The sequence below is a fragment of the Somniosus microcephalus genome, chromosome 16 (assembly GCF_052327205.1).
Source record: "Somniosus microcephalus isolate GS21.2 chromosome 16, FLI_Smic_1.0, whole genome shotgun sequence".
In the NCBI taxonomy this organism is placed as follows: domain Eukaryota; kingdom Metazoa; phylum Chordata; class Chondrichthyes; order Squaliformes; family Somniosidae; genus Somniosus; species Somniosus microcephalus.
In genome coordinates this window covers 66,260,955-66,273,141 of record NC_141002.1, presented here as the reverse complement: position 1 = coordinate 66,273,141, position 12,187 = coordinate 66,260,955, and the positions used below count along the sequence as shown (strand labels likewise).

Below are 12,187 nucleotides of genomic sequence, written 5' to 3'. Positions count from 1 at the left end.
GGCCACGGGTCTGCCCGCCTGGTTAAGGGTCGCGGCTAGGGCGAAGTCGGAGGCATCGCTCTCCACTTGGAAGGGGATGGACTCATCCACCGCGTGCATTGCGGCCTTCGCGATATCGTTCTTGATAAGAGTGAAGGCTGCACACGCCTCTGGTGTCAGGGGGAAGGAGGTGGCTTTGATGAGGGGCCTGGCTTTGTCTGCATAGAGGGGCACCCACTGGGCGTAGTAGGAGAAAAACCCCAGGCATCTCTTCAGTGCTTTTTGGCAGTGGGGAAGGGGTAGCTCCATTAGGGGGCGCATTCTGTTGGGGTCGGGCCCGATGACTCCGTTCTCCACCACGCAGCCGAGGATGGCCAGGCGCTTGGTGTGAAACATACATTTTTCCTTATTGTACGTTAGGTTCAGCCGTTGGGCCGTACGGAGGAAATTTGCTAGATTAACGTCGTGGTCCTGCTGGTCATGGCCGCAGATGGTGACGTTATCCAAATAGGGGAAGGTTGCCCGCAGCGCGTTCTGGTCAACCATTCGGTCCATCTCCCTTTGGAAGACCGAAACCCCGTTGGTGACGCCGAAGGGGACCCTAAGGAAGTGGTAGAGGCGGCCGTTTGCCTCGAAGGCAGTATACTGGCGGTCCTCATGGCGGATGGGCAGCTGGTGGTACGCTGACTTAAGGTCGATGGTGGAGAATACTTTGTATTGCGCAATCTGATTGACCATATCAGATATGCGAGGGAGGGGGTACGCGTCCAGCTGGGTGTACCGGTTTATGGTTTGGCTGTAGTCGATTACCATGCGGCGTTTTGCAGTGGTTTTAACGACTACAACCTGGGCTCGCCAGGGGCTAGTGCTACCTTCGATAATGCCCTCCTTCAAGAGCCGCTCCACCTCAGAGCTGATAAAAGCTCTGTCCCCGGCACTGTACCGCCTGCTTTTGGTAGCGATGGGTTTACAGTCGCGGGTGAGGTTAGCGAACAGGGGAGGGGGGGGGACTTTTAATGTGGAAAGGCTGCAGGTGGTTTGCAGCGGGCGATTTAAAAGTTGTTGGTTGCAGACTGTGAGTGGGGGGAGGGGTCCACCGTATGCTAGTGTGACACTCTTAAGGTGGCACTGAAAATCCAACCCTAGCAGGACGGCAGCGCAAAGACGGGGCAGGACTAGCAGTTTAAATTTTTGATATTCAGTGCCCCCTACTGACAGGGTCACCACACAGTAGCCGCTGATGTCCATTGACTGGGACTTGGACGCCATAGAAATGCGATGGTGCGTTGGCAGAATCGTGAGGGAGTGGCTACGTACCGTGTCGGGGTGGACGAAACTCTCTGTGCTCCCGCTGTCGATCAGGCAACTGGTGGCGCGGCCGTTTACCGCGATATCCATCATGGAGCTGGATAGATGGTGAGGGTGGCCTTGATCCAGCGTCACGGAGGCCAGTATGTGGCTTAGTGAGTCACTATAGTCATCCGCCGAGACGGTGGTCGGTTCCGGTGACGAAATGGCGGTTGAGTGCGTTGGATACGATGGCGGTGGATGCCATGCGGCCGGGGGTACACAAAATGGCGGATAAGATGGCTGCTCCCACGGCCCGCACGCTGCGCTGCTGGCTGGCTTCCCCTTGCAGGCGTTAGCGTAATGGCCTTTCTTCCCGCAGCCCGAGCAGGTAGCTGTCTTAGCTGGGCAGTGCGCTCTGGGATGTTTTAACTGGCCACAGAAATAGCATTTTTGGGCCTGGTTACTGGGCATCGAAGCAGTTCTTACCGGAGGCTGCTGTCTCGGTTGGGTCGCTGCAGCGGTTGGTGCCGGGGGCGGCGGTCCCGTGTCCCACGGTTTCGATTGCCATGTCTCGGCGCCGTTACGGGGGTATGCCTCGAGGTTTCGGTGGGCCTCCTCTAACGAGAGCGCAAGGGCAATGGCCGTCTTCAGGTCGGGTTCCTTGCTTTCTAGCAGTCTCTGCCGGGTGTGGTCTGACTGGAGGCCCCTGACGAAGGCATCACAGGCGAGTCCCTGCGCGTGCTCCACAGCCGTTACCGCTTTACAATCGCAGTCTCTGCAGAGTGCCAGTAGCGCCCGTGCAAATGCCCCTACCGATTCTCCCGGTTGCTGCCTGCGGGATCCCAAGAGGTGTCGGGCGTAAATTGTGTTCACTGGGCGCGTATATTGCCCTTTTAGTAGCTCGAGGGCCGCCACGTACGTATTAGAGTCCTGGATTAGCATATATACTTGATGGCTCACCTGGGCGGTCAAAATTTTCAGTTTGTGATCTTCCTCTGTAACCTGTGAGATTGCGAGGAAGGATTCAAAGCAGCTCAGCCAGTGTTCAAACTTGGCTGATGCACCCACATCTTGAGGGTCGAGGTCCAGGCGTGGTGGTCTGAGGGCTCTCAGCAATGTCTGCTGTATCCGTTGCTGTTGTTGCTCCTCAGGTGTCGCCATTTAACTTTTAGCTAATAAAATTGATACGCTTATCAATTACTTCATAAAAGGTGATGAGTCGAAGAAGAGATGACGAGTCGAAAGAAGAGATGAATAAGGCTTTTATTAGCTAAGAAGAGACCATGCTTCTTCGTGAGTGACTGAACAAGTCTGAACGAAACCCACACAGTGGTGGGTGGAGTCAGCTGAGGCATGCCTCCATACACAGCGCCACCCAGAGGTGGCAATATACAATACAGTGGTTTACCACACCAAGGCACTCCTGCTACTCCTGGCCACAAGGAAACTTAACATTTTTTAAAAGAAACTTAGCTTGCTGGACCTCTTCCGGCCTTTGATCTAGTTCCCAGCAAGTTTGGTCTGTCGGGAAAGCTTCCACTGCCCCCTTGCCCAGGCCTCAGGTTAATATGGCAGTCAGGCCCCAATGGAGTCATCGGATCCCAATCTGCGTATTTAAAGGAGGACCCCACCAGCTTTGGGCGGGTGTCCCAATTTAAAGTTGTAGTCGACCAGAGCAAGGCGGGAAGCCAGTGACTAAGTCGCCCACTCCATTTTAACTGCCCCACCGTCTGGTTTCCGCAAGTGGGAGCAGTGAGAGGTGGGGGAGTTAAAATTCCCTCCTATGTGTTCGTGTCAGACTAGAGAACGCTAATTATCTACAAGGTATCTGCACCTCACTGAAACTTGAACTCATGCCACTGTGAGCCAATATCGTCTGGTTGGTGAACTTGGCATCTTGCTATCCACATTCACCTCCCGAATTTGGATAGTTAAAAGCTATGCAAGAAACCGGAGCAAAACACTGGCTTCCTCTGAAAACTGGGCACCACCACATACATATGTGTATGTGCCACATAATACAGCATGCACCCTATGATTTTAAAGGTAGTTGGGCATCCGACACACAGAGAGCCAAACCAGCTTGTTTTATTGAGACTTTAAACAATATTCTGCTCAAGAGTCAGAGTTCACACCATAAATCACGTATAACCATGGCACAAAGGTGAAAACCCTTTGATCTGAGTTTCCTTGATCTTTCCAACTGCCCCTTTGCATCTCTAAGTGGGATTTTATAAGGTCACCCTCATGTGAAAAAGATAAAAACAAAAATGAGAAAATAGCATGTAAGTAGTCCTGGTTTGGTAAAAATCATGTGATTTTGTGGCATTTCCGTCCAACATCTTTTGCACATAAGGGCGACCTAACAAAACCTTGCTTCTGCCTTAGCAAAACCGATCAGAAAGATAAGGGTAAGATCAAAAAGGACTTGCACCTTAAGGACACAAAGTAATTCTGAATTGTTTGCTGATTCTATGTTCTAATGCCATTGATCTACAAAGGTCCTGTACTTTAGACTGCACACCATTAAGGCCATGTGCAAAAGCTTCATTTGAAATACATTTTAGAAAGTGAATGTTATAATCTACATTACAGTAAAATGGTTAATGATTTGTGTCCATTTCTATTGCAGAGCTATCCCATTTCTCAAGTAGACGGTCATTCTATCACTTTGTATAATATACAAGTGCTCGATAGATACTTTCAGAACAGCAGCGGCGGTGAGTCAACAGCCATCTTTCAATACTTGTCAATGTAAACTACAACTTCAGTCACACTGCTGCCAAATCAGATCTTACCTGTCTAACTCAAAAGAAGCATTTGTGTTTGACACAGTTTAGTTCTACTGGAACTCGTGCTATCAGCCAAGGTAAGGGTCAGCGAAAGATCAAAGAATTGTGATTTTGATATGTCTACAGTAGTCACAGGGGTCCTTTAGGCACCCACACACGAACATCATCACTTTGGAGTCAAGGGAACTTCTATCATTAGACTTATTGAGTAACACAATGGACGCACACTACTCCGGACAAGAAAGTCAAAAACTATACACCCAGGGCTCAGGTGGTTCGATGCGTTAAGGTCACAGACTTTCATGTTGTGACCCGGGTTCAGATTTTGACAAAACTTTGACATCAGAGCACAGCTGTTACCTGAGGTTGAAGACTATGTAAAATAAATTTGTCAGCTCAAGGTTCCCTGGTTCATATGATCTGTCCATATTATTAAAATTAGAGATGTGAAAGTTCCAGCAGCTCTTTGCAATACCGCAAATACAATTTATTTTTATTTTTTAAAGTTGCTCTTTTAGCAGGCAAGTTGCTGTATGCACTCAACTCCAGTCAGTAGTGTGTACAGAACCATCATTATTGCGACGCTGTGACTGACTGCCAAGAGTTGAAACCTCAATTTTCTTCCTTGCTCTGCTCACCCAATCTCAAAAAGAGGCAATGACTTGGTTCTCTATTTCCTGGGCCAACTGTGAATCTCTGAAACTCATCCTCTCTGGAAAATAGGCTGAATCCCAGCACGATTTGCCATTCAATTTTGCAGCTTTCTACTTGAAGCCATGCACTCAACTGATGGAGCTACAGGAAACTTTGTGCTATCCGGAGGTTGAATGTCCGGCAGCTTCGATCTAACGGCAGAAATCAGCAGCCATTTTGGTTAGGTTTTTTTTCTTCTCCTAGCATTCTTTTCACAGGCAGGCTCTGGAAAGCGTCTTTGTAGCTTAGCAACAGCTTCAGAGACGCTTCCAAGCTACTGGGCCGAGTGTTTACAAGCTGTTGCTGAGCAACAGTGTTTGTGGTCAGATACGGCAGGCTCTGGAAGGTGTCTCTGTATCTTAGCAACGGCTTCAGAGACGCTTCCAAGCCACGGGCCGAGTGTTGACAAGCTGTTGCTAAGCAACAGTCTTTGTTGTCAGATATGGAGATGAAAAGCTCCTATCTGATAACATTGACGCTGGTCTATCCGGAAGTTTTGAGGCAACGGCAGCAGCTCGGTCCCGTGGGTGCCGGATAGCACAAAGTTTCCTGTACTATGCTGGCAATCAACACAGGCTGGCTTTGTTCCTTTTCTTGAACATCAGTTGTAAAAGCATGTATTTCTGCACTATTGGGACCGCTAAACAGTTTGACACATTGTTGGATGTTTCCATCATTGCTCCAAAAGAAAATCATTTAAAATAATAAGCTTTATGAATACTGAAAGACCTTTTCATCTTCCAAATATGAATATATTTTTCTTCATGCAATGTGCAAGAATGTTCTGTGATCCCTAATAAATATAATGTAGAGAATCATGAGTTCTTGATCCACACTATTGTTTGAAATAATTTATATTTATATATATTTATTTATTTTGGATTGTGATATTGAGATGTCCAGATGTTTTGGCTGTATTGCTAAAAATCTATTCAGTAAATTTACATGCAAGAATGTCATTTTCATGAAATGTTTTTGCATTTGAACAAAAGGCTGAATGAAGGTTGGTTCCGTTATATCTTGATCTTTTGCTTCTTGAAGAACTGTGCAGTTTTTGTGACCCAACATTCAAAAACGACTCCATTCTTGACTTCTTCGAGACGACAAAGAACTGAGCACAATTCTCATCTTCCTCAGCTCAAGAAACTCTCTAACCCGACCATATAATAAAACCAGGAGCTAATCATATGTGGAAAAAGAAAAGTGAAACAAAAAACCTTTACTACTGGTCATGGAAGTAAAAAAAAGAACTTGAGAACCATATCCAAGTGTCGGCCATGGCTCACTGGGTGCAATCGCTCCTCTGAGTCAGAAGGATCAAGAGTTCAAGTCCAGAGACTTGAGCACATCATCTAGCTGGCACTTCAATGCAGTACTGAGGTTGTGCTGCACTGAATGAGGTGCTGTCTTTTAGATGAGACCCTAAAGCTAGCGCTCTCAGATGGATGTAAAAGAGATCCTACGGCACTATTCGAAGAAGAGCAGGGAAGTTCTCAACAACTTGAATACATATAGTGCCTTTAATATAGTAAAATGTCCCAAGGTGCTTCACAGGAGCCTTATCAAGCAAAATTTGACACCGAGCCACATAACGAGCTATTAGGGCAGATGACCAAAAGCTTGGACAAAAAGGTAGGTTTTAAGGAGCATCTTAAAGTAGGAGAGAGAGCTAGAGAGTCAGAGAGGTTTTGGGAGGGAATTCCAGAGCTTAGGGCCTCGGCAGCTGAAGGCACGGCCACCAAAGGTGGTGCAATTAAAGATGTGCAGCGATCTTGGAGGGTTGTAGGAGGTTACAGATATAGGGAGGGGCGAGGCCATGGAGGGATTGGAAACTAGGATGAGAATTTTAAAACAGAGGCGTTGTCAGACCGGGATAGGAGTAGCGAGGCCACATGAGATGTCAAGGTCGAGGGGGTGGCCGTGAATATGGGTAGGGGCGTTTATATGGAGGGAGAGATTAAGAGAGGATAGGAGGGCAGTGAACTCGGAGGAGAAAGAGCAGATGCTGAGGGAGGAAAGCAGTGAAAATATCTTGGTGAGAAACTTGGTGTGGTTCTTGGGTGGGTGGTAGAGAACGAGGATTTTAAATGAGAAGTGAGAAGGGTGGAACAAGGTGAGATGCTCAAAGGAGGAGAAGGTGCAAAGGATTAGCGGGATAGACCAAATTGTGATTTGGTGATAAGAGCTATACCGCCACCACGGCGGTTTGAGCGGGGCAAGTGATGGAAGGTATAACCAGGAGGAGAGGCATCATTAAGGGGGAAGGTGTCATCTCCCGTTAGCCAGGTTTCCGCCAAGGCCATGATGTCAATGCAATCAGCCACAATAAGCTCAAGGATGGCAAGGGCCTTGTTCAAAAGTGAACGGACATTCTGGAGGGAGATGTGGAGAAGGGCCGTGATAGCCGATCCACTGGCAGAGTCCACAGGATCAGCATTGCCAGAGGTGAGTGGGACGGGAAAGAGACTGGCGAGATTAGCCCCCAGCGGGCGCACTGGGCGGGAAGGTCGGTGAGAGAGTAGAATGGGGCAGTTGGATTGCTGCTCGTAAGGAGGCAGCAACGTGTACCTCGATGGGCCCGACGGAGGATGTCAAGAGAGGCACAGAAGGAAGCTGTAGGCTTATCTAAGGGGGAGTCAAAACCTGGAACGGCGGCAGGAGAGTAGGAAAGTCGAGAAGCGTTGAAGGGTCGGGGTAAGGATTTGAGTGTCCCGGCCAACAGTTATCCCTCAACCAACACCTAAAAGCAGATGATCTGGTCATTTATTTCATTGTTGTTTGTAGGACATTGCTGTGCATAATTTGGTTGCTGCGTTTGCTTATATTACAACAGTGATTACACTTCAAAACTACTTCATTGGCTATGAAGCGTCTTGTGACGTCCTGAGGTCATGAAAGGGGCTATATAAATACAAGTTCTTTCTTTCAAAACAGGCAAAAGAAAGTCAACCAAAATGATAAATACAATGCTGCACTGTGTTCCCAAAGTAATCTCAGAGGAACAGGCACAATGACTTCCTTCATAGGAGGAACAGGCTCGAGGGGCTGAATGACCTACTACTGTTCCTATGTTTCTACAGTACTTTCACAATATGACAAGAACACCTCTAATAAATACAATTTCTCAAACGCTTGGACTAAGGTCAATGTCACAGTTCTAACAAATGACTATACTGTACTTGACTATACTGCTAACAGCATTCAAGGAAAACATCCTTTAAGTTTGTAGAGCTGGTAAAGTGCAGGAGGCTAGTGAACAGTGTTAGAATTGACCTGGACAGGGGTACTTACAGCTTTTGCAAAGACGCCCATGAGCTCTGGAAACTGATGTGTGAGGAGGGCCAACATGGCGGTGAAGGAGCACAGGCCTGCTGTGAAGAGGATGAAGAATGGCAGCTCCTTCTTGGGATACACTGAAACTTCATGAAACGCTGGATATGAACAGATAGCATCAGATAGGTAGAAAGAAAGAAATAGAGAGAGAGAAATAAAGTGAAAAGAGACAAAAAGAAACAGGAAGAGAAATTAAAATGAAAACAGGTGCCCAGAAACAAAGTGAAAAAACAGAAACATTAAAAGAGAGAGAAAGAGAAAGAAACAAAGACAGAAACAAAGACATAACAAGACAAGAAAGAAACAGAAACGAAGACAGATATAAAAAATACATCTTTACTAAATATTTTTGCATGTAACATATTGCTGCAGAATCCTTCCTGTTTTAAGTTAGCCTTTTTAAATTCAGAGACAAATAAATGGCCATCTTTGGATCCAGTCCACGAATCAAATACAATTTAAAAGGAAAAGAAAAAGGTCAGGGTAAATGTACTAAAGACATGCAAAAAGGGATGATGCAGCTTGAAGAGGAACTAAGGTACCATTGATATTATATCTAAAAATACACTTATAATATTTGTCTCTTTAATAAAGCAGTCTTCCATTTATTGTTTACTTTCATTTTGACTAATCGTGCTAGAGTGAGGAATACTTCCTACAGGGAAAATTGGATATTTACTGGTAATTCAAACTTTGGAAACAAAATGGCTGATTTGGAGTGTTCAAGGTAATGGCAAGACAGGGTGGCTATAGGTGTCTGTGAGGGAGATTATGTGCAGGCTGAGATTGAATGAGGAAAGGACAGAAGTGAAGTGATAGAAGAGGGGGCAGGGGGAGTTCAGGCAAAGATGGAAGTCATGGAGGTGAGGAGTTGCTTGGTGCAGAGGCTTAGGGATGTGGAGATACCACAATGGGGATGGTGACGGCGTGACAACAACCTGCATCATACAGCACCTTTAATCTGAAGAATGTCTAAAGGCACTTCATATAGGTTTATGAGAAACAGACACCAAGCTAGGATGGGAGAGATTAGAAGGAGTGATTGAAGACTTGGTTGAAGAGTTGGCTTTGATTTGATTTTAAAGAGGCAGAGCAGATTAGGGAATGAATTCCAAAGGGTGATGCGTAGGCAGCTGAATTCTGCCATCAATGATGGGGTGAAGGGAGAGGGAAGGCATAAAAAGCCAGACACAGAACATTGGAATATTCAGCGGAGGGGTAGTGAGGGGAGTGTAGAGCTGGAGAAGATTGCAAGATAGATTGGAGCAAGGCCATGGAGAATTTAAAGACGAAGACAAGGATTTTAAATTTAATGTGTTGGGAGATCAGAGAACCATAGAGCGTAGAAGGAGGTCATTCGGCACATCGTGCCTGTGATTGAAAGAGCCATCCAATTAGTCCCACTCGCCCGCTCTTTCCCCAACAGCCCTGCAATTTTCTCCCTTTCAAGTATTTATCCAATTCCATTTTAAAAGTTACTAGATGGGGAGCCCGTGTATTTCAGTGAGAACAGGGGTGATGGATAGTGGTACAGAATATCTGCAGCAAAGGTTTGAACAATTGGGGAGTATGGGATATTTGACGAGGATTGTGAAGGGCTGCAGGTGGACATGGATAGCGGATGGGCAGATAGGTGACACGTACAGACAATGCAGAACATGTGAAGCAATACATTTTGCATGGATTAGAAGGCCAGAGGAATCTTGGCGTGTAGGCACACAGGATATTAAAGCTGACAACGTGTGTAAATAAAGCCATAAGAAGGCAAACAACATCCTTGGTTTTGCATCTAGAGGCATAGAATGAAAAACCAAGGAGGTAATGCTAAACTTGTATAAGACCTTAGGTTGGGCCATTTTTGGGAGTATTATGTGCAATTTTGTGCCCCCAATTATAGGAAGAATATAAAAATAACTGAACAAATACAGTGTGGATTCATTAGGATGTTACCAGGGATGAGGGTTTACAGTTATGAAACATAGAAAAATAAGAGCAGGAGTAGGCCATTCAGCCCTTCGAGCCTGCTCCGCCATTCAATATGATCATGGCTGATCCGCTATCTCAATACCATATTCCCGCTCTCTCCCCATACCCCTTGATGCCTTTTGTGTCTAGAAATCTATCTAACTCCTTCTTAAATATATTCAGTGACTTGATCTCCACAGCCTTCTGTGGTAGAGAATTCCACAGGTTCATCACCCTCTGAGTGAAGACATTTCTTATCTCAGTCCTAAACGTCCTACCCCGTATCCTGAGACTGTGACCCCTCGTTCTAGAGCCCTCAGCTAGGGGAAACATCCTCCCTGCATCCAGTCTGTCAAGCCCTGTCAGAATTTTATACGTTTCAATGAGATCCCCTCTCATTCTTCTAAACTCTAGTGAATACAGGCCTAGTCGACCCAATCTCTCCTCATATGACAGTCCTGCCATCCCAGGAATCAGTCTAGTGAACCTTCGCTGCACTCCCTCTATGGCAAGTATATCCTTTCTTAGGTAAGGAGAGCAAAACTGCACACAGTACTCCAGGTGTGGTCTCACCAAGGTCCTGTATAACTGTAGTAAGACATCCTTGCTCCTGTACTCAAATCCTCCTGCAATGAAGGCCAACATACCATTTGCCTTCCTAACTGCTTGCTGCACCTGCATGTTTGCTTTCAGTGACTGGTGCACAAGGACACCCAGGTCCCTTTGTACATCAACATTTCCCAATCTATCACCATGAAGAAAATCTTGAGAAGTTAGAGCTTTGTTCACAAGGTTAAAGGATGATCCGACAGATGTCTTAAAGATTATGAAGGATTATGATAAGGTAAATAGTGATAGATTGTTGCTACTGCTTGGAAAATGGTAAACAAAGGACATAAATTTAAGATCATCACCAAAAGAATTAAATGGGAGATTTAAAATAATCTTTACACAAAGGGTGGTTATAATGTGCAATTCTCTGCCACAAACCACTGTGGAAGTAGAATCCATAAACTATTTTAAAAGGGAATTAGATAGTTGCTTTAAAAAGAATATTAAACGGATTGGGGAGTGAGCAGGAGAGTGGGGTTAGACTAGATGGTGTGGAATTAATAGGGTGAATGACCTGTTCCTTTGCTATAACATTCTGTGGCAGAACCAACTGTACAAGGTAGATTGTGGGTGCCCATTCATCCTTTAAACTATGTCTACACACAAAGCTAAAGTCTACCAGAAACAAACCTGATATAATGGTTAACCCTTTGTTTTGCAGGTAGACAGTAAATTCGAAACAGGAATTTAGAAATAACCAACATAACTATATTATATTAAAAGAAATTTGTAAGTAAACATAACCATGTTTTTTTTCATGAACTTACATGGCAGCAGTTCTCTGTCTGCTGTCTCTGTGCAGATTGGATATGGATAAAAAAGATGACCTTTTTCCAAGGGATAGGGGATCATTCGGAAAGCTGAGGAAAGAATGTTTTATTCCATTATTGTTAAATGCACGTTATAAAAATGAACTAAATTATATACAGTCTTTAAAAAAATCCCCAGTATAATGTATAAAGCTCCCTTACTGTGTAAATATTTATAATTCCATGCTATCCAGTAACTGATAACTTACTTGAAATACCAAAGACTACAAAAGAATGTGGGATGTTCAAAAGACGCCTCATGCTGTTAGGACTTTAGAACTGTTACCTGAACCCGCAGTATACCGAGTTAAAATGATCATAGGCTTAATCTTTTAAAAAAATCCAAACCCAGCTTTACATTTTAGCTTAATACTTTCTGAGGATAACTTATTTTGATGTCTTCATTTACACAATGAAATGGCTTGAGTTCAGTGAGAAGCTCAGCCTTACCCAAGAGAGCCAGCTGACCTCAGTGCTTTTGAGGAGCTTAATTTCCTAACCTTTGGTATCACATAATTTTTCAAAATACAGTACATTCGTTATTTCAACCATGCAATATTTATAAAATTGATATTTTGAACATCGATTATAAAAGTAGAGCTAAAAGGATTGTATCGAGGCACACAACATTTTCATGTTTACTGTCTGGCTCACCATTGAAAAGCATTGAACGGCGTGAAGTTGCTGTACTTGCACGGTAGTTACGAACTAAAC

At 45.0% G+C, this 12,187-nt stretch overlaps 1 protein-coding gene across 7 annotated transcripts in view; it reads right to left on the bottom strand.

Annotated features, from left to right (window-relative positions):
- LOC147106243 (suppressor of tumorigenicity 7 protein homolog) overlaps positions 1-12,187 on the bottom strand; it is a 273,711-nt gene that overhangs the window by 9,445 nt on the left and 252,079 nt on the right. For 6 of the 7 annotated variants that reach the window (XM_086009182.1, XM_086009175.1, XM_086009176.1 and 3 more), the window contains 2 exons: positions 11,432-11,524; positions 8,046-8,185 (listed from right to left, as the gene is read on the bottom strand). In XM_086009182.1, coding sequence (XP_085865308.1) covers positions 8,046-8,185; positions 11,432-11,524 — 233 coding nt within the window. The remainder of the gene's footprint in view (positions 1-8,045; positions 8,186-11,431; positions 11,525-12,187) is intronic. The other variant, XM_086009177.1, reaches the window with a different exon arrangement.